Source organism: Sminthopsis crassicaudata, chromosome X, assembly GCF_048593235.1.
Source record: "Sminthopsis crassicaudata isolate SCR6 chromosome X, ASM4859323v1, whole genome shotgun sequence".
Lineage (NCBI taxonomy): Eukaryota > Metazoa > Chordata > Mammalia > Dasyuromorphia > Dasyuridae > Sminthopsis > Sminthopsis crassicaudata.
In genome coordinates, this window is record NC_133623.1 from 6253043 (window position 1) to 6273685 (window position 20643).

General features: G+C 48.6%; 1 protein-coding gene across 3 annotated transcripts; it reads left to right on the forward strand.

The window, feature by feature from the left end:
• The first annotated feature begins 716 nt into the window (after positions 1 to 716).
• On the forward strand, positions 717 to 20410 carry SERTM2 (serine rich and transmembrane domain containing 2). Of its 3 annotated transcripts, XM_074277449.1 has the most exons (3): positions 735 to 804; positions 11379 to 11458; positions 18135 to 20410. In XM_074277449.1, the coding sequence occupies exon 3, from the start codon at positions 19147 to 19149 to the stop codon at positions 19420 to 19422; it is 276 nt and encodes a 91-aa protein (XP_074133550.1). In that variant the 5' UTR covers positions 735 to 804; positions 11379 to 11458; positions 18135 to 19146; the 3' UTR covers positions 19423 to 20410. The 3 variants fall into 3 exon arrangements, with proteins under 3 accessions (XP_074133549.1, XP_074133550.1, XP_074133551.1); XM_074277448.1 differs by lacking the exon at positions 11379 to 11458 and having other exon boundaries at positions 717 to 804; XM_074277450.1 differs by lacking the exon at positions 735 to 804 and having other exon boundaries at positions 11252 to 11458.
• Positions 20411 to 20643: the final 233 nt, after the last annotated feature.

Below are 20643 nucleotides of genomic sequence, written 5' to 3' on the forward strand. Positions count from 1 at the left end.
CAGCTCCTGCAGCCCTCAACCATCCGGTGAAGAAAACTCCCCAAAGAGGAACAGTTAGGAGCCAAATGACACTGCTTTGAAGAGTATGTGTTGAGGAGTTAGGTATAAGGAGACTGGGAAGGTAACAGGGGGCCAGGTTACCAAGAGCTTTGAGGGCCAAAGAGAATGTTGCATTTGTTCTGAGGGTGATCGGGAGCCATTGAGGACTATTGAGCAGGAGCATGATGTGCTTGGACCAGAATTTTAGTAAAATGACTTTAGTGATTGAATGGAGGATGGCCTGGAGTGAAGAGAGCAGCCTCCCCAGCAGCTATTGCAAGAGTCTCAGGAGGAAATGAAAAGAGCCCGCAGCAAGGGGAAGGCAGAATCAGGGGAGAGAAGAAAGTATGTTAGAGATGCCATTGAGATTGGATATGGGGCTGAGAGGTGAAGAGGAGCTGAGGGTGACCCCCAGGTTTGGGATTTGGGATTGGGGGGATGGCACTGGGCTAAGGAAATGATAAAGGGGAGGATTTGGGGGGAAACAGGAGTTGAAGGTGTTGACTGGACACTCAGCGTGATGTGTCTGAGGTAGGGGAAAAGAAGTCAGGACATATTTGGGCTGCAAAGAAAGATCTGGGGATAATTTATTAGCCACAATATGGATCATCTGTGTGGATTCTAGTGGTGGGATGGAGCAAGTCCTTGGCGTGGACACTAGGGGGCAGCAGCAGTGACGGCGGCGGCAGCAGCAGCTGAGCTGGGACCCTGGCCACCTTGTCCCTGAACTTGGGCCTTTTTCAAGTCAGGAAAAGCCTTTCAAAGGTAAATGGGGGCACAAGAGGAGGGCCAGAGAGGGACAGGGGTTCTGAGGAGCTCCTGGGGGTGTTGGGCACAGAGGGGAAAAAGGGTTCACAGTAACGTACCCACCGCCCTCTTAAACTGGATCTCCCAAATTACAGAGTGGAAAACAGGCCCCAAAGAGAAGGGGAGGCCCCAAAAGGCCTCCTGCAGAGGATGGGGGCAGAGCTGAGACTTGGAAAAAGCCAGGGAAGCCAGGAGATAGAGGGAAGAGCAGGCAATCCTTCCCCTCCTCTCCTGAGCTTCTCCGCCCCCTCCAGCGTCCCTGCTCCCCACCCTCGCCACAGACAAGCCTCTCTGGACAAGCTGTTCAGGGAGAAAGTGAAGGCCTTTCCTGTGGATGCTCTCTTGTCCTTCTGTAGCCTCCATCCTGAGGCACTCATTTCCCCACCTCCCACCCGGGAGCTCTGAGTTGAAGCACAGCCTTCCACACCAAGCCATTTCTGGGGCCGCCTGCTGCTCGGGCCCTTTCTGGACGCCCCCATGACCTTGCTCCCCCCCCCCCCAGAATGGAGGCTCACTGAGGCCTGGTTGACTCCAGTACCCCGGCCCTGCCTGTGGGGGCGCCTCGCCCTGGGGGTGCTCAGAAGCTTCTGGGCATTGGCCACCTGGGCCCGGGGCCTGGGGGGGCCTCTGCTCCCAGACTCCCTGGTGCTGAATGGGAGGCTGAGCTCCGGGCCCACCCGTGGGGAGCACAGCCTGGCTATTGTCAGGGGCCGGCCCTCTGCCCTGGCCCAAGCACCCCGTCCTGGAGCCGCCTTCCTGGGCAAGTCTCCTTTCCCATTCTCTGGGCCTCGGTTTCCCCCTCTGTACCATGACTGAGTTAGACCGGAGGGCTCGCAGGCCCCTTCCGGGTGCGACATTCTGCGCTTGGGGGCTCCGTGGAGTCGGGGGCACGGGCCCCTGTCTGTGGCAAATCTGGCTCTGCCGCCACCAGTGTTTAGACCATTACCCTGCCCGTGAGATCCCCTCCCCCAGCCTCGGCAGGAGCTAGAAATTAATTTCCTGGCCTGTGCGATGGAGCCTTTGGTAGCGGCCGGCCAGCCCAGCGTGCCAGCGCCCAGAGAAGCTTGCCTACTGGCTATCGCCATGGCAACTGGAGCCTAGCTAACCAGCTCACACAGCCCGGCTCTGGGGAGACTTCCTGCCCTGACGCTAAACTGGCCAGGGCGGGCGCGTCTCCCTGGGAGATCTTGGAGGGCTCTGCTGTAGCTGGGCCCTCCCCCCCTCCCCTTCCCATCAGGAGGCTGGTCTCCCAGGGCCCCTCCTCACCAGGAGCCTGGCCCCCCACTCTCCCCTTCCCATCAGGAGCCTGACCCCCCACTCTCCCCTTCCCATCAGGAGCCTGGCCCCCCACTCTCCCCTTCCCATCAGGAGCCTGGCCCCCCACTCTCCCCTTCCCATCAGGAGACTGGCCCCCCACTGTCCCTTTCCCATCAGGAGCCTGGCCCCCCAGGTCCCCTTCTCACCAGGAGCCTGGACCCCCACTGTCCCCTTCCCACCTGGAGCCTGGCCCCTTCCCATCAGGAGCCTGGCCCCCCACTGTCCCCTTCCTCACCAGGAGCCTGGCCCCCCACTGTCCCCTTCCCACCTGGAGCCTGGCCCCTTCCCATCAGGAGCCTGGCCCCCCACTGTCCCCTTCCCACCTGGAGCCTGGCCCCTTCCCATCAGGAGCCTGGCCCCCCACTGTCCCCTTCCTCACCAGGAGCCTGGCCCCCCACTGTCCCCTTCCCACCTGGAGCCTGGCCCCTTCCCATCAGGAGCCTGGCCCCCCACTCTCCCCTTCCCATCAGGAGCCTGGCCCCCCCCAGGCCCCTCCTCACCAGGAGCCTGGCCCCCCACTCTCCCCTTCCCATCAGGAGCCTGGCCCCCCAGGGATCCCCTCCTCACCAGGAGCCTGGCCCCCCACTCTCCCCTTCCCATCAGGAGCCTGGCCCCCCACTGTCCCCTTCCTTACCAGGAGCCTGGCCCCCCACTCTCCCCTTCCCATCAGGAGCCTGGCCCCCCCCCCAGGCCCCTCCTCACCAGGAGCCTGGCCCCCCACTCTCCCCTTCCCATCAGGAGCCTGGCCCCCCAGGGATCCCCTCCTCACCAGGAGCCTGGCCCCCCACTCTCCCCTTCCCATCAGGAGCCTGGCCCCCCAGGTTCCCTCCTCACCAGGAGCCTGGCCCCCCACTGTCCCCTCCTCACCAGGAGGCCGGCTCCCTGCTCTCTCACACAGACACCTGCCATTTGCTGGCCAGGGCTCCATCCTACCCCTGACGGAGTGTGCTTGCCCAGGGGAGGCCCGCGCCTTACTGCCAGGCCTTTGGGGGCCCAAAAAGTCCCATCTCCCGTAGGGTCCCTCTTGCCTTGGCTCATGGTGCGACCCCGTAGGGGTCCCTGCCCTGAGCTCCCCCACCTGGCAAAGGAGGGAATGGCCCGGATGGATGCCCAGGTCTCTCCCAGTCTCATCTCCTCTTTCCTTGGAGGTCGGGCAGGGCCTCTCTCTGTAAGACAGGCCCCTCTATGGCCGGATGCCCCCGGCCTCCTCGGGTTCCGTGGTTCGAGTGCCGCCTTCCCGGAGCCCTGTGACTCTCCCCGCCCCAGGTAGCGCCCCCCCCCCCACACTTTTGTGCCTTCTCCTGTCCAGGGTACCGCTCGCGCTGGGGGGACAGCGGCTTCTACTACAAGTCTGGCCAGAAGCTGCCTTCGTTCAAGTCGATTGAACTGAAGGATGACGATCCCCAGGCCATCAAGCAGGAGTTTGTGAAGGTCCATCAGAAAGTGGACGCCCTGCTGAGCTGCCTGGAGAAGGAGCCCGATCCCGAGAAGGCCAAGGGGGCCCAGGGCGGAGGCTCCCAGGACACCCTGACCGACTTAACCCTGAAGGCCGATGACAGCAGCAGCAGCATCAGCAGCAACGGAAACTGGGCTTAGGAGGACACGGAGGATCACGGCGGCAGGACCAGCTGGGCTGGCTCTAGGACAGAGGAGGGGCGGCCGTGCTCCGCAGCTGGTGGGGCGGGGACCCCCCGGCCTCCCAGAGCCCTTGTCCTAGAGCCAGCCTCCCCAGGTCCTCCCCAGGTACCTTCCTGTCCATCTCACTGGTGTCCTCCATGTTTGTCCCTCCCTTGAGCCCTCTGCTTGCAGAGACCTCGGCCCCACAAAGGTCTTTGAGGAATGAGCCAGAGATGTCTATTCTTCCTCATTTAACTTGGAAATCTTGTTCTGATTTAACACATAAAGGAGCCTTTGAGTAGGGCCCCAGAGCTGGAAATGCTGAAGCTGGGGTGAGGCAATGACACCTTTCCCCTTCCTGGTCCCTGCTGACTCAGCCATCCTTTAAGGACTTCCAGCACAGGGCTGACCATTCCCGGCCAGAGACGGAGCCCACCTCTCACAGTCCTGTCAAACGATTTGCCAGGAATCCTGCGTCCAGAATCTACTTCACAAATTTGGTCAATGACTACACCATCACCATCCACTCGCCTTCTGTACTTCCTGCCCTGGTCACTTGTCCATAAGTTGAATTTGTAATATTAGGCTGGAAGCTGACCTACTCATTGGATTTCCCAGTTACTATTTGGCCTGGCACCATTCTCCAATCATTGTCAGAGCAGTTACGGGGGGAGCCGGACTGTACTGCCAACTTTATCGTGGTGACTTGATCCAAATGAGGCCTTTGTAAGGATGAGGGAGCCATGGGAGAGGGTTTAAAGGCAGCAGGCAAGCAGCCAGTAGACAAGAAGAGATTGAAAACGAGTACGACAATAGGGATGATAGAGAGGGCAGACTGCATGTAGAGGGAATTTCCTTGGCAAGAAGCATCATCTTTTCATCTGAGAGAGGGGTGAGAGTTGGGATACATGTCTGAGGGATGCAAGATGAGAAGGAGGGGGGAGGAGAGGGAGCTCTTATTGAGTGGCCCCAATTCTTTTTCGTGGAATATGAGAGAAGGTCCTCAGCTAAGAGGAGGAGGGTGCCATGGGAGGGACAAAGGAGGATGGAAAGGTTTTAAAAAATCACTGTGGCAAATGGAATGGTAAATTGATTAGGGAGTCTTTAGGGAGAAATTTGTGTCTCTAAATGCTTTCATCAACAAAAGAGATCAAGACCAAATCAATATTTCACCCATTGCCAAAGAATAATACACTGGTGAGCTCAGAAGTGATATTAACAAACATCAAACAGGCTTGAGCAAGTGAAATCCTAATAACAATAATAAAAAATGATCATAAAGCAGATTCACTGCTGTTGGTGGTCCTAGATAACAGGCATTAAAATTCATAGATGCTTAAGTAAGATAGAGGGGTCAGCTCAGATGATATTGAAAGATCAATCACTTCCAAAACCAGTTCTAAAAACAGCTCAGAGGGAAAAAAAACCCCAACAGCAGCATAATATTTGTGCCATTAAATATATAATAATTCTTCTCAAAGTTAGCTATGATTGGGCTTAATTCTAACTCGGGATGTAAAAAAAGTTAAATTATAAAATAAAAATTCATGAAAAGTCAAGATTAGGCTTAAACCACGGTGGTATCCGTAGCACTTGGGCCGGCCACAAAGACCTTAGGAATTGGTTTGGGGCCAGCCAAAGCCTTACTTTAGGGCAGCCAGATGATGGAGTGCCTATAAAACCATACCTAGAGTGGAAAACCTGAGTTTCAATCCAGCTTCAGATACTTCTGAGCTGTGTGATATTGGGTAATTCCCTTCACCCTGTTTGCCTCAGTTTCCTCATCTGTAAAAGGAGCTGGAGAATGAACTGGCCAACCATGCCAGTGTCTTTGCATAGAAAAACCCAAATAGCGTCATGAAAAATCGGGCACAACTGAAACAATTCAACAACAATAGCAGTCTTTCCAGAGGGTGAACCTTTCTTTAACCTGGTATCTTTCCAATAAAATCAGGAAGGAAGAGCGTTATCACCATTATTATTTAACATAGTGCTGGAAATACTACTTATAGCAATAAGATAAGACAAAATTGAGGGAATAAAGAAGAGCCTGAATTGCTTTTTATAGATTAAATAATGGTCTTCCTAGAAAATCTTTTAAAAAATCAACTAAGGTGAATTAAAACAATATATGAATACAACTACAAAATGATCTTTTCAGAAATAGACAGATGTATAATTGGAAAAATATGCATTGTTCATAGGTAGGACCTGCCAATATAACACAAATGACAATGTTCTAGAATTACTTTACTTATTCAGTTCTAGAACACTTGAACTTAAAGAGTTATTTTATAGAGCTAGAAAAATAATAAAGAAATTTATCTGGAGGAATAAAAATATTTTGTTTTTATATCACCAGAATTTCTTCTATATTTTACACCTCCAGCCATCTCAAATAATACAGAATAATTTTTAAAAGAAAAAAAGAGTAAAAACAGTAAGAAAGGAGATCAATATTTATTAAGTGCCTACTATGTGTCAGGCACTGTGTTTTATAAATATCATGCCATTTATGATCCTCACAACAATCCTGAGAGGTATTATCTCCAATTTACAGTGTAGGAAATGAAGCAAATCAAAGTTAAATGACTTGCTCAAGGTCACCCAGCTAGGAAGTGTCTGAAGCAATTTCCAAATTCAAGTCTTCTGGACTCCACGTCCAGTAAATCATCCACTGGGCCATCTATGTGCCACTTGTTTTGTTGTTTAATCTTTTCAGTCACATCCAGCTCTTTATGACCCTATTTAGAATTTTCTTGGCAGAGATCCTGGAGTGGCTTGCTATTTCCTTCTCTGGCTTATTTTTACAGATGAAGAAACTGAGGAACACAGGATACTCACTTCTCTCTGCATCAGTTCGCCGAAACCTTTTCATGCTTCTCTGTGTTTATCACAATCCTCATTTCTCACAGCACAGATTTATCCTGTCATTCATGGACCACTTTGTTTAGTCCTTCCCCAATCAATGGGCATCTACTCTATTTCCAACTATCTGTTACCATCAAAACTGCTACAATCAATATTTTGGTGTATCTCGAGCGTTCCTATTTGTCAGTGACCTCCTTGAGGTTATTGCCTAGTAGTGTAATCTCTGGGTAAAATAAAATTTATAATTCCAAATGACTTTGCACAATGGTGGTACTGATTCACAGCTCCACCGATGATACATTTATCTTAGCTGCTATTCCTCAGTCCTTCCAAATAGATTATTCCTACTTTGTATCATCTGCCAATTTACTGAGAGGTGAAACTCCATTTAAAATTTTTAAATTTAATTTAATTTTTCCCCATTGTTCTGATTTACATTTTTTTAGAGGGATTACAAAATTTGGAATTCTTTTGAGAACTGTTTGGTTCGTATCCTTTGAGCATTTGTCTATCGGGGAATGACTTTTGATTGTGTGTGTGTGTGTGTGTGTGTGTGTGTGTGTGTGTGTGTGTGTGTGTGTCTATGTCTGTGTCTGTGTTAGCTATCTCAGATAAATAAACACAACACTGACCATCTTGGCCCCCATCGCCAGATGTGTTATACCTTCGTCTCTCTGCCAAAGAGGACTGCAGTTTGGGGTATCTAGGCTTTGCCATTATTTCCAGCCCCCACAATGACTTAAGGGCAATTTTAGGAGGTGTTCACTTGTCACCCATTCCATTTAACCACTTACAGTTGGACTAGCTTTTAAAAAAGACAATTGATTTCAAAGTTATAATAGAAATATACAAGCCTATTCCACCACCTAGGCCATAATTCCCCTGGGTCCCATCTCCTACTCTGGAAAGGGACAGAGACTAGATTCTGTTAGGATTACTAGGTGAGAACTCAGGTTGTCTGGACAGTGACAAGGTGAGACTTCAGGTTGTAGGGCTTCTGGGAAGAAGTATTCCAACCAATGAGCTTGCTCCTCTTAGAATTCCTAAGGTGTAAACTCCCTTTAAAGGCCCAAATCAAAGGTCTGAGCCAGAGAACTGTCAAGTCAACCTGAGTTCTCACCTTGTAATTGTCCAGACAACCTGTATTCTCACCTTGTCACTGTCCAGACAACCTGAGTTCTCACCTTGTAATTGTCCAGACAACCTGAGTTCTTACCTTGTCACTGTCCAGACAACCTGAATTCTCACCCTGTCACTGTCCAGACAACCTGAATTCTCACCCTGTCACTGTCCAGACAACCTGAATTCTCACCTTGTCACTGTCCAGACAACCTGAGTTCTCACCTTGTCACTGTCCAGACAACCTGAGTTCTCACCTTGTCACTGTCCAGACAACCTGAGTTCTCACCTTGTCACTGTCCAGACAACCTGAGTTCTCACCTTGTCACTGTCCAGACAACCTGAGTTCTCACCTTGTCCACTGTCCAGACAACCTGAATTCTCACCTTGTCACTGTCCAGACAACCTGAATTCTCACCTTGTCACTGTCCAGACAACCTGAGTTCTCACCTAGTAATCCTAACAAGATTCCCAGCTTAGCTCAGTTCCTATAGAGCAGCATTCCAAATCCCAAGTCCAAAGGCCTCCTTGGGTTTGAGTCCCAGGCACCCTGGCTGGCTGCAGCATCCCTCCTGGAATCCTGCTTTCAAGGTAACCATGGCTTAAACTCCTAATCCCATGAGGCTCCCTGCTGTTACCTGGAACTGAAAAGGATAAACAGAAGAGAACAGAAACAAACCCCTCGCCAGTTTCTGGAGCCTAAAAAGGTGAGGCAGGGGAAATAAGCCCTTCTTCCCTCAAGGGTTCAGTTCAGGAAGCCCACCTTTAACTCTCTCCGGACTTAAGAAAGAGCTAGCAGAAAGAGAGCGAGACTGTCCCAACACGTCCGTTCTAGAGATGCAGTCTATTCTGGCTACAGTAATGAAGTTATCACCACCCAGGTGATAGAGAAAAGTATATCTTCTGTCTGAGGTAGGATGCCCCCCAATTGGGGGGAGGGGCTGGATATGCTCTAAATCCCCCATTACATATTCCTGCATGTATATGTGTGTGTTGTGCATGTGGATGTATGTATACACGTAGGTGGGTTGGTGGTTGTTAAATCTTAGATACAGAATTCTTATATGAAAATGTTGATGGAAAGATTTTTGCCATCTGACCATTTCCTGTCTTATCTTCGAAGTAGGAATTTTGTTTCGGTGGCAATTGTTCGATTTCCTGTAACCAAAATGATCTGTTTTATCTTATGGAATTGCCTCTATCTCTTGTTCGGTTAAGAATCCCTCCATCTCCCTTGACCCAAGGGATCCTGCCACTGGTCATATACTCCAAGGAGAAAATAAGTAGATCCCCCCGCATTTCCAAAGCGATACAGCAGCCCTTTTTGTGGATAGGATAGATGCCCACCCGTTGGGGAATGGCTGGATAAATTGTGGGACATGAATGCCATAGATGATCGCTGGGCTATAAGCAACAGTGAGTATGACAGATTCAGAGAGTGGGGAAAAATTTACACGCTCCTGTGCAGGGTAAGTAGTGACAAGGCGGCGAGATACACCACGAATACAATCGTGCAAATAGAAATGTACGCAGGAAATAATCATGGCAGAACGATGGAAAATGAATGTTGTAGAAGGGCAAGGAACAAGCATGGCCCGGAAGAGAGAGGAGCAGCCGCTCTCTCCCATTCTTTTGTAGAAGCAGGAGGTCCACAGCTATGGAGCATTGCAAATATTTTTAATATAGGATTCATTTTAAGGATTTCAACAAATTGTTCCCTCTTTTTTTTTTTTCCTTTAAAAATATATGTTCTTCTTTGGGATAGCTTTCTTGGGAGAGATCCTGAGAGAAATGCAGGTGAGATAAACCCAAAGGATGTCACCAACAATTTAGTTTTAAAAACCAAGTGACAGGGGCAGCTAGGGGGCGCAGTGGATAGAGCACCAGCCCTGAATTCAGGAGGACCCCAGTTCAAATCTGGTCTCAGACACTTAACACTTCCTAGCTGTGTGACCCTGGGCAAGTCACTTAACCGGAGCCTCAGGGGGGGAAAAATAAAGAGAAAAAAATGTATTCATGATGCACTTTAAAAAAAAATAAAAATAAAAACCAAGTGACAAAGAGTGAACAGAGGCAAGAGAACAATTTATGCTTTCGTTACTATCCAGCCTGTACCGTGGACTCACGTCTCAGACTTTGCCTACCATGAGAGAGACTCTGGATGGAGTATACCCATGGGGGGTTGGCCCCTTCGGTCCCCGGATTGGTTGAAATTCTAGAGATTGTTGAAAATAAATCTTCTGGGCAAGATATTTTTTTTTTCTGAGGCAATTGGGGTTAAGTGACTTGCCCGGGGTCACATATTTTTAACTGAGAATTTTTCTCACTCCTTGCAGAAGAGCTCATTCACTCCCAAGTATCTTTGGTATGTTCTAATCTGGACGGCTGAACCAATTTTTGTTTGTTGTCGTGTTTGGATTATGGGTTTATTGGCTGTTCTCTCTTTGTGATGGTATTGTGTGTGACTAGCAATTTGTGGGAAGGGAATAAGGTGGTGGGCGGAACTTAAGGGCTTATTCTCTTCCTTAAGAATGATCAGGGAAGTAGCCACCAACATTTGAGGCTGGGCAGATGGACAGCATGCCTGCCTGATACCTTGGGGCTGCTCCTGGAACCTGCCTACTCCTCTCCTATCTAGTAAACTGATGCTATCGGCAAGAGGTCTCGGGTCCCCTCCCTGTAGGGACACTCCCCCTTTCAGATCATATCTATCTAAGTCACCCATGAACCATTTAGACAGCACATATGGGTATACACCTTCCATGGTCACTCACATCGTGGCCCTTCCCACGCGCGCTCCATGGGGTTCATCCTTGGAGGCTGTTCCCATGCATGTTCCATGGTGGCAGGGCCTACATCATCATTACTGGTCTTTCCACAGTATCTACTGTAGGGCCTGGTACACAGCAAGCACTTAATTAATGCTTATTTTGATGAATTGAGTGATCAAATCCAGGCCTTGGCCTGTAAGAAATCGGTGCCTTAAACCTAAGGGCTAGCTCTGGCTCTCCACTAAATCCTGCCCCCCGTCCGGCTGTAAAGATGGGATGAGTGGCGAATCATCTCCTTCTGGCCATTTTGTGGTTGCTTTAAGACCAAGCATAAGGCCTGCTTGTGCAGGAGGGCCAACCTGTGCTCAAGCACCCACGAAGCAGCGTTGGCCAAATACCTGCATCTGTTCTTAAGCTGGAGTGAGTCTCTAAGGGGTTAAAAGAGGAGGCTCGAGCAAACTTTGCTTCTCTCCTCCTCCCCCTCTGCCTCCCTCCCTCCTTACTGCTAAGGCTAGGAAGGCACAACAGAGCCGGGTGCTCCCTCTCCTGTACTTCTCAGCTACCTCCTGAGAGACCAGAGGTTTCACTCATTTGAACTCCTCGCTTCCATGTTCTAGATAGCAAGTCAGCGTCAGGCTGTTGCTCCTGGTCTCAGAGCTGTCCAGAGGTCCCTTTCGGACATGGCACCCCAGAGGCCCCAAGAGCAAAGGGCCGCAGGAGGAGGCTGGGAGAAGGTGGCCCTCTGAGGGCGGCCCTGGCAAAAGAAGCTCAGGGGGAAAGGGAAGAAGGGAGAGCGGTCTCCCCAGTGGAGCAAGTCTTCCATCCTCATTTCTCCAGGTTCTAGGAGATGTCCCTGGACAGGCCGGCTGCCCATGCCAGCTCCAGAAGGGAGGCCGTTCATCCCATTGGCAGGCGAGGTAAGACACTGTGAAATGTGATCCCCCCCAGCCCCCACAGGGGGCACAGGCGGCAGCTGCTGCAGAGGAGGAGCCAGCGTTCTCTCTCCTTTTGGCAGGTGTGGCAAAGGGGCACCGTGAGCCCCTGAAGGACCCGAGTGCAGACAGCCCCTGTTGGAGCGAGCATGTTAATTAAGTCACAATTGGAGTAAGGCAAGCTACAGAAATAGCCTGGTGTTTTTCCCTAGGCTGATGCTGAAATCTGTCCCACAGCGGCCCCTTCCTCACTCTGCTTAATGCTCAGCTTCCAAAGGGACTCTGTCCCCCAGAACCCCGAGCCACCTGCCAGGTTCCCGTTTCTCCGGCTTCTCTGTTCCTTAGCTATTTGGAAGGTTTTGGCTCTCAAGGCCCGGCACGTGCGGGTGCCCAGAAGCAAAGCTTCACCCCCACACCCATGTACAGGACCCTTTACTCGTCTGCAGAACTTTTAGCAGATTGGGCAAAGGAAGAGCTGCCCCTTCCACCGCCTCCACCCATGCACCAAAGTTCATCCATCCCATGAGCCCATTAAACTCCACCGCTAGTCTCGAAAAGTGCTAGATCCCTTCCTGTTCTTCCAGACAGAGGGCAGCCTAGACTGGGGTGAGAGGTGAGGAGAGCCGGCAGCAGATCTAGAGGTATTAGCCTCCCCCCCCAGCTTCCAGTTGCCAGGCCAGCTCCCCAGGTTAGACAAGAACTTAGTGAATCCAAACTGCCCCCTTGCCTTTCTCCCAAACCCTACATCTACCATGTCAATTAGAAGTCAAAGGTGCAGCCATTGTGTGTGTAATATGTGTACACACACGTGTGCACATGTGTTCATGTACATGTGTATGCACAAGGTGCTTCTGCCCTTTTGCTTTGCTTCCTGCGATACCTTTTAACCAGCCCCCCTCCCCAGGAGAACTTTAGACAGTAAGATGCCAAAAGGACTCAGATACGGCACCCGGTGCTCAAATGTGATTGGTCCTTGGGGGTATTCTTAAGTTCCCATCCTAATATTTTAACCGATGACTCAAAATCAACTGGCGTCTCCTATCCCATCTCAGCCCCCCAGCTCCATTCGCACACATTTGGGGAGCCTTCTATTCATTTCCCTTCATGATAACCATAGTTGTGATTGATTTCATTTATAAACTTTCCCAAAGCCTGATACAATGCCAGGTGCTTAATAAATAGGGAAAAAAAAAAAAAAGGAAAAGCAGCAAGTCTGCATCTTTCCACAGTTTGGATGATACTTTTTGGAATAAAGAAGGAGGCCACTGGTTTGGGTCAGGGGAGTTGGGTTCAAATCCCACCCCATCTCATAGAATTTGTGTGATCTTGGGCAGGTCACTTAACTTTCAGCTTCTGTTTCCTCTTTGGTCAAATGAGGGGTTTAGACTGTATGGCTTCAGAGTTCTCTGGCAGATCCATCAGCCTATCTTGAACTGTTTCTGCAAGCAGAGTCTTGGGAGGAGACCACTAATATCATTACCTAGTTAGTCAACAGAACCTTGGGCACCTTCCCGTTTTGGAAGTCCTTATTCTATACTTTCTATAGTCTGTATTCCATACTTTCCGACACAGTACCTCACTGACAAGTGAGGAAGGTAGTCAGTTAAGCAATGGTTGTTTTCATGTATGCGTCAACCAATGGCTATTTTCATTGTGGGTCAACCAATGGCTCTTTTTATGTATCAGTAAACAAAATGCCTGTTTTCATGTATTGGTCAACCAATGGCTCTTTTCATGTATCAGTAAACAAAATGGCTGTTTTCATGTATTGGTCAACCAATGGCTGTTTTCATGTATTGGTCAACAAAATGGCTGTTTTCATGTATTGGTCAACAAAATGGCTGTTTTCATGTATTGGTCAACAAAATGGCTGTTTTGATGTATTGGTAAACCTATGGCTGTTTTCATGTATTGGTTAACCAATGGCTGTTTTCATGTATTGGTCAACTAATGGCTGTTTTCATGTATTGGTCAACCAATGGCTGTTTTCATATATTGGTCAATCAATGGCTGTTTTCATGTATTGGTCAATCAAGGGTTGTTTTCACGTATTGGTCAACCAATGGCTGTTTTCATGTACAATGTGAACCGTGAGTCTAATGTCTGAAATGACACATTTGTGGAATGATGCTGACTTTGAACTAGAGGGCTGTCATTAAGACAAGTCTCTTCCATAATTAAGTGGGACTGATTCCTGGCAAGGGCCTGGCTCAGAGGAATAGAATGAATAGTTGTTGTGGCTGAGCTGTTATGGAAACCAGGACTTAGTGTTGGTTTCCTCTGAAGACAGAGGAAGCTTCATTCAAATGGAATGAGCTTTTTGAATACCTGAGACTCTACTACTAATGGAACTTCAGGCTCCCAACGTCTTCCTTCAAGAGCGTATATTTAAGGGTGATGTCTCTGACAAAAAGGGTTTATCCTTCAACCTCCCATTGCGATTCTTTCCATTTCAAGCTGTTGATACTAGGGGAAGAAATTGGGGCAGGGAGACTCATGGTTGAGCTTTTCCAAGCCCTAGTAACCTGGAGCTAAGGAAAGAATATGTTTTGAGGTAATTGCATTATATAGTAGGAAGCGATTTCATTCAACAAATATTCATGAAACATCTGCCACATACAAACTCTTGGGCTGAGTGATGGGGGGAATGCAAAGGAGATGATATGATCTTTGCCCTCGGGGAGATTACAGTCTGTTGGGATATGACATATACCCAATGACTAATATTCAGCAAACCAGGAGAGGTGATGTAGGAGAGATACCATTCACAAATCCCATCTGACTGAGGTTATCAGGGAAGACTGAGCGAAGGAGATGGCATGTGAACTGGCCTGGGAAGCTCGGGGAAGATTTTAAGAGAAATGGGTGTGGAAAGGGCACTTCAGGCAGAGGGCATAGTGTGAGCAAAAGCACAGGGGTGGGAAATACAAAGGCAGTAGTACTTAAAGAACCCAGACTAGCCCAGTGGGACTCCAGTATGACATATGTGAAAGAGACTTGAAGAATCTCTCAAGCTGGCATGGGAGGGTACAGCTAGATCAGGGAAAGCTTTGAATGCCAAGATAGATTTGGTTTTTTTTTTTTGCTTATACATACAAGGTTTCTTGTTCTTTGCCAATGGGGGGGTGGAGAAGGGAAGGTGAGAAAGAGAAAAGGCAGCTTTTTGCCATTTGAAAAAATGAAAAAGAAAGATTCAAATGCTGAGATAAAAAGTGGCCAATGGGTCCTATTTTGTGAGTAGCAGATTCCTGGGAAAGGTGAGGCTGAAAGCCCCTATTTACTAGCTTTAGAAATGTAGACTTTTGGTCCTGCTGTTCACTTTATTCCTGCCTTATCCTATGGGGGAGAACAGTCAGGTGGCACAATGGAGAAAGTGCTGGGTCTGGAGGCAGGAAGAGATGAGTTCAAATCCAGACTCAGATATTTGCTAGTTGCGTGACCCTGGGTGAGTCAGTTGCCTTCTGCCTCAGTTTCCTCAAATGTAAAATGGGGCTAATAATAGCACTTATGTCCAAGAGTTGTCCAGAGAGTTGAATGAGAAAACATTTTCCTTTGTTTTGGCTTAACACATGGTAGGTGCTTAATGCATGCTAGTTTCCTTCAAAGAAGCATTTTTTCCCCCTGAGGCAATCAGGGTTAAGTGACTTGCCCAGGGTCACACAGCTAGGAAGTGTTAAGTGTCTGAGACCAAATTTGAACTCTGGTCCTCCTGAATTCAAGGCTGGTGTTCTATCCACTGAGCCACCTAGCTGCCCCCAAAAGAAGCATTTCTTAAGGATCTACTGTGTTCTAGGCTTCGTGCTAGGTGCTGGAAATACAAAGGCAAAAATAGAAAGGCTTCTACCCTTAAGAAATTTTTGTTTCTATTGCAGAAACAGCCCATAGATACATGTGTGTGTAAACTCTATGGAACATATACAACACAGTTCATCCATGATACAGGAGAAATCCATAGCAGTCATGGAGGAAGAAAGGCTTCCTATATGGCTGAGGTTCTGAACCTTGGGGGTACTTCATGGATCCATTTTAGGGAGTCCATGAAATTAGCTTCAAAAAGCCCCACTTCTTTATTTAACAACTGGTTTCCTTTGTGCTGTTGGGTATTGGATTTCAGCTATTTAAAAGCCCAATCCTTTCCCTTGGCCTCCAAAGGGGTTCAGGACTTTAAAAAAAGGGGGAAATCGTCGCCCGGAAGAAAGGTGGTTTTTGAATTGAGTCTTCGAGGAACGGAGAACCGCTGGCCAGGGAAACAACTCAGAGCATCCAGGTAGAATACCCTATTGGGGGATGAGAAAGCTAGATGGTTACATTAGATCAGAAGAAGAATAATCTGATGTAATATATATTATAGACTAGAAAATGATAGAATAAGTCTGGGTCCAAATTGTATGGTGCTTTCTAAGCCCCCAAGAGAAGTTTACATTTTATTCTAGAGACAATAGGGAGTCAATAAAATTCATAGAGTAGGTAGATTTGCCCTAATCACTGGGAGAAGGGAGTGTTCTTGTGGGTCTGGGGGGGGTGGATCTGTGCTGAGAGAAGGCCTGCTCAAAGCCAGTTCGGTTCCCAAAATCCAAATAATCCTGGAAAGTAAACTAATGAAAATCATTTGGGGGATGAATGGAGAAAGAGACACCTTCCTTTTTTCCCATAATGCATTTGAGTGACATTGTACTGAGTTCTGGAAGGTGCCGAAAGAGGCAGAAGGGCAGATAGGAAGCTCTGCCTCAGGATCTTTGATCTGGGGGTCAGGGACTTGGAGCCTGAGCGCCCCCAGCTCAGCAGCAGATCTCCATGGAACAGTGAGGAGGGCCAGGAGCCTGCATGAATCTCATCCTCAGATTGGCCCCTTGTCCCTCCCCTGATCCTCCTCCCCAACTCTAGGCCTGACAGATGATGTATCAAGGTCAAGTTTCACTTCCAGGAACCAATAATAAAGGTCCTACTGTGGTTAGAGTTGTGTACGGTGTGTAGACACATAGAAACCAGGAAGCTTTGGCTAACGAAGGGACCCCGAAGCTAGCTGTGCCCTCTTTTCCCACAGAAAACCTGTCCATTTATTTGCTCGGGTACAAGTCTCTGGCTCCTGCTGGCCTGGGGGTCCCAAACCAGCTGGTGGCCAGTAGAAGGCTTGATACCGTCAAAGGTGGGATGGTTTCCAGAGCCCCCTTGGCTTGTTGACAGGGGCACAGTCTAACTTCAGTATTGGGCTTCATTGGACTCAACTTGACAAGCAATTGTTAAAATCCTAGTGTTATTTGCTGAGTGCTGGGGGCCCAGAGAGACAACGGAAAACAATTCCTGCTTTCAAAGAGCTGCCATTCCCCTGGGAGGTAATAGCAATATGCTCCCAGAGAAGCAAATGCTAGATTATCTGAAGATATAAAGGATGCTAATTATGGAAAGGCCGCCATGATGAGCTGGTGACTGTGCAGGGCCTTGAAGTGAGCCAGGGATCTGGAGGGAGAGGGCATTTCAGGCAAGGGGTACGGCCTGGGCAAAGACCTGAGAGCCCGCCTTTCTTTCTGTTCTTGGCAACATTAGCATGGACATTGATCCTAGTTATTTATCAGTAATTTCCTTCTGCAGAGTATAGCTTGCCTTAACAGCCAGAGAACTCATCTCAAATCATCCAAGCTCTCAGAGTTCTAGGAAGCTCTCTAAGTTTCCAAGTTCCCCATATCCATGAAATCAGGGATCCTGGTCCTAGCCCTCTCCTGCTCATTGGGAGAGGATGTGAATAGTGTGTGCAGAACGCCCCTTCATAATAGGAGAAAAGGGAGCGAATGATGCCAGCTGCTCTTGGTTGGGGAGCTGTGTAGAACACCGTCCCTCTTTGCCTTAGATCCAGGCAACGGGACTGGGTACGGCTGCTGCCTTCAGTCAGTCCCTCGTTCCATCAAGGAACAGCCAGCTGTGGGGAATCCAGGAGACTTATGTACATGAGAGGTCAAGGCCACATGCTGGAGGAGAAATCTGCACTGGGATGTGGGCTTTGGCTATTTTTCTCCTTGAAGAAGGAAGCGATAACATACAGAATTTAGAGCTTCATTGGAAACGAGCCCACTTCAATTTTATCTTAGGTTTGGAGGCCTTCTCAGTAATCATCTGCACATTAAAGACTTTCTGGTCTAAAGACTACCCTGTGAAAGGGTAGCCAGATGTTAGGAGCCTGGAAGAAGCGTGGCTTTCAGACCCTTACATACATCCTCCCCCTGTTTACCCAAAAGCCCCTAAGGCCCCCAGACCGTCCCTCACATGGCAGCAAGGTACATCTTCCTTAAGTCCCGTCTGTCTCGTCAAGGGGCCACTGAGCCACCAATGTCGGATATGATCCTCTCTCTTTTTCCCAGACTCTGAAGCCGCTGCCTCCTTGATCCACAACTGCTCTTATCAACCCTATTATGGAGGCCTTCTGCACCGCCTGACTAATGGCTAATTGAGTTAGTGGTGGCTGTTTGGTGATTTGAGTTGCTTGCTAACTTAAAAACACATGTTCAAGAGAAGCAAATGTTCAAAATCCTAAGATCTTTAAATATTTCTAAAGTGGTCTTAACCATAGCAAACTACTCCCCCCCCAGAGATCTCTTTATTCCTAGGAAAATGTCTCTCTCTGTATTTGTTTAAACACTTGCTTCTCTAATTGTGTGTTTGTTCACAGGAAGGCAAAGCTTTAGATGCACCTAAAGGTCCAGGTCTCGTGAGCATAGTGGAACCAGCTTCTTCCCGACCATTCGCCACTTCACAGGCTTCCATTCCACTTGAAGACAGAGGGGAGAAGAGAGTATTTGTGAGAAGTGTGTCCCACAGACATCTAGAGCCCCCCTTGTGACGCCATGGCAAGAATTTCTTTCTAGGGGAGGACTCAGAGAGGAAGTTGAATTGGAGGCCTTATATAGGTCTAAGCCAGACCCCCTGCCAAACCTGCAGAGATTTTCATTTTTGTGGAAGCTCTTATTGTAATCCAGATCACAGTCTTGGAGAATCCTCGTCGCTCAGAGCCAAAAGGGATCTCCAGGTCCAATATTCCAACTCGCAAGTGAAACAGGGACAGGATCATCTAGCCGGGACTTCTTAAACTCTTCGCCCTTGTGACCCCTTTTTGTCCAAGGAATTTTTGTGACCTGGGTATAGAGGTATATATAAAATAGGCATACGAATCAGATTTACTGAAAATAAAGCATAATTTCGTGACCATATTCCATTCCGTGACCCCATACAGGATCGTGACCCCCCAGTTGAAGAAGCTTTGATGTAGACTGAGCTATACTGAAATCACATCTCCACTCCCATCCTCAGACAGAGCAAAAGCCTGCTAGTCTCTAACTTGGTTCACTTAAAGTGGGGCCTTAGGCCTACCCCTGTCCCCCTCCCCAAGCTTCAGTGTTATAAAGGGTAGCCACTCTATTTATTTTGAGTGATCAAGAATGAAAGTGACGGAAAATGGGGACAAAAAGTTATTGTCTTAGGGGTCCCTTGGTGCTACATTGGGGATTATAACCTAGTTAGAGCTCAGTCCTAGCAGCATAAAGCCATCATATTCTGAAGGGGACCCCAGTATGATGCAGAGTCCGTTAAACCGCCCTGTGAATGTGGAGGCCAAGCGAGGAGGCTGCAGAATATTGAGAGGGAACTAGCATAAGAGAATAAGGCATTAACTCTAGTCTTGAGTGATGACTGAGCTCTATTTTCGTCACCATGGAAACCTCACCGGCAGGGCCCACTTCCCCACACCGGCAACAGAGGTCGACACCACAGCCGATAAGTACTCCAACCTTTATATGTATGTCGGCTTGTTCCTGAGTCTCCTGGCTATTTTGCTCATCTTGCTCTTCACTATGCTTCTGCGTCTTAAACACGTCATCTCGCCCATCACCACCGAGAACAACGGCACCGGCAGCCCCCAGTTCACAAATGTCGAGATGCACAGCCGCATCCCCACCCCTTAAGTTTGGGGCGAGCGTCAGTGGTCAGGATCTCTGTGAACTGGGGCCACGGGTCCCCACTGTGCTCTTATCAGGGACAGTGTGCAGACCTTCTCCTGAGGGTGAGCAGAAGCCCAGATTCCTTTTGGGTCTTCTTCGTGTGGTGGGACTCCTCTGTGAGACATAGGAGAGGTCTCTCATTTTCTGAGGCCTGTTCTTTGCCAAGAAGCCTGCACGAGGCAGCTGGTGGAGAGGCCAGGTTTCCATAGTGACACGAGAGCCCCTGAGCCCTGCAGAAACCCCCATTCTATTGTTGAGAAAGACATTGGATCCTTGAGAGGCCCAGGAAGAAGACAAGGTGGCTTGCCTACACAATGGTTGCTTATTTAAGCAAGAAAAGGCCCTTTGGGTTTGAAGCGTTCACTTTTCGTACCTAAATCCTAAAGCCACGTTGGTGTGGTCCCAGCCCTCTCCAAAGGGAACAGTGGTTGAATCATATTGGGCCATCTGTCTGTCTCGGAGGGAAAGCAGATCCTCAGGACCACTTCTCTACTCAAGGGAGCAAGCTGACAGCAGGGCGGTTCTGGGAAATCGGCTCAGCTGCAGAGAAACATGTGCCTTCTGTACCTCTTGTACTACTATTGTTGGACCTTGAAAAACCCCGAAAAGGAAAGCTGCTTCATCACAAACCGTTGGCAAGAGGAGATCTTAACCTCCCAAGGAAAAATCAAGTTAAGATGCTATCACCGGGGCAATGAAGCTTACATTATACAAAGGGCATCTCTTCCTTTCTCTCCCTCTCCATCCCGCTCCAGGATGGAGCTCCTGGGCAGAAAAGACAGGACTTTTCTTTAAAAGGTGGCTCAGGGAAGGAGATGTGAGCTAAGCATTTTAAAGCCGAAAGTCAAGAAGAACCAGGAGATTCTGAACCAATTGGGCAAAACATGGAAATCTTTTGGGTCTCGAGTTTTTCTTTCTGTAAAATGGGCAAATAAATGTTTACTTAGCAGTAGATTGTTCTTTGTGGTGTGTGTGTGTGTGTGTGTGTGTGTGTGTGTGTGTGTGTGTGTGTGTGTAAAGCTGAGTGCAACAAAAACATATATCAAATATATACCTGTGATCCCTAGCATATTGGACCCTCGGGAAAGGGGAATACTTTTATTTTCTTGCTGTGGGTGTAAGATACCCAATTCGAAGGGCCTTATTGGGAATGATGTCCTCAAGTGTGATTTTTATTTTTCCAGA

What these genes read in the sequence shown, in the direction of transcription:
- SERTM2 (XM_074277448.1), top strand. Translation starts at nt 19,147, where the DNA reads ATGACTGAGCTCTATTTTCGTCACCATGGAAACCTCACCGGCAGGGCC.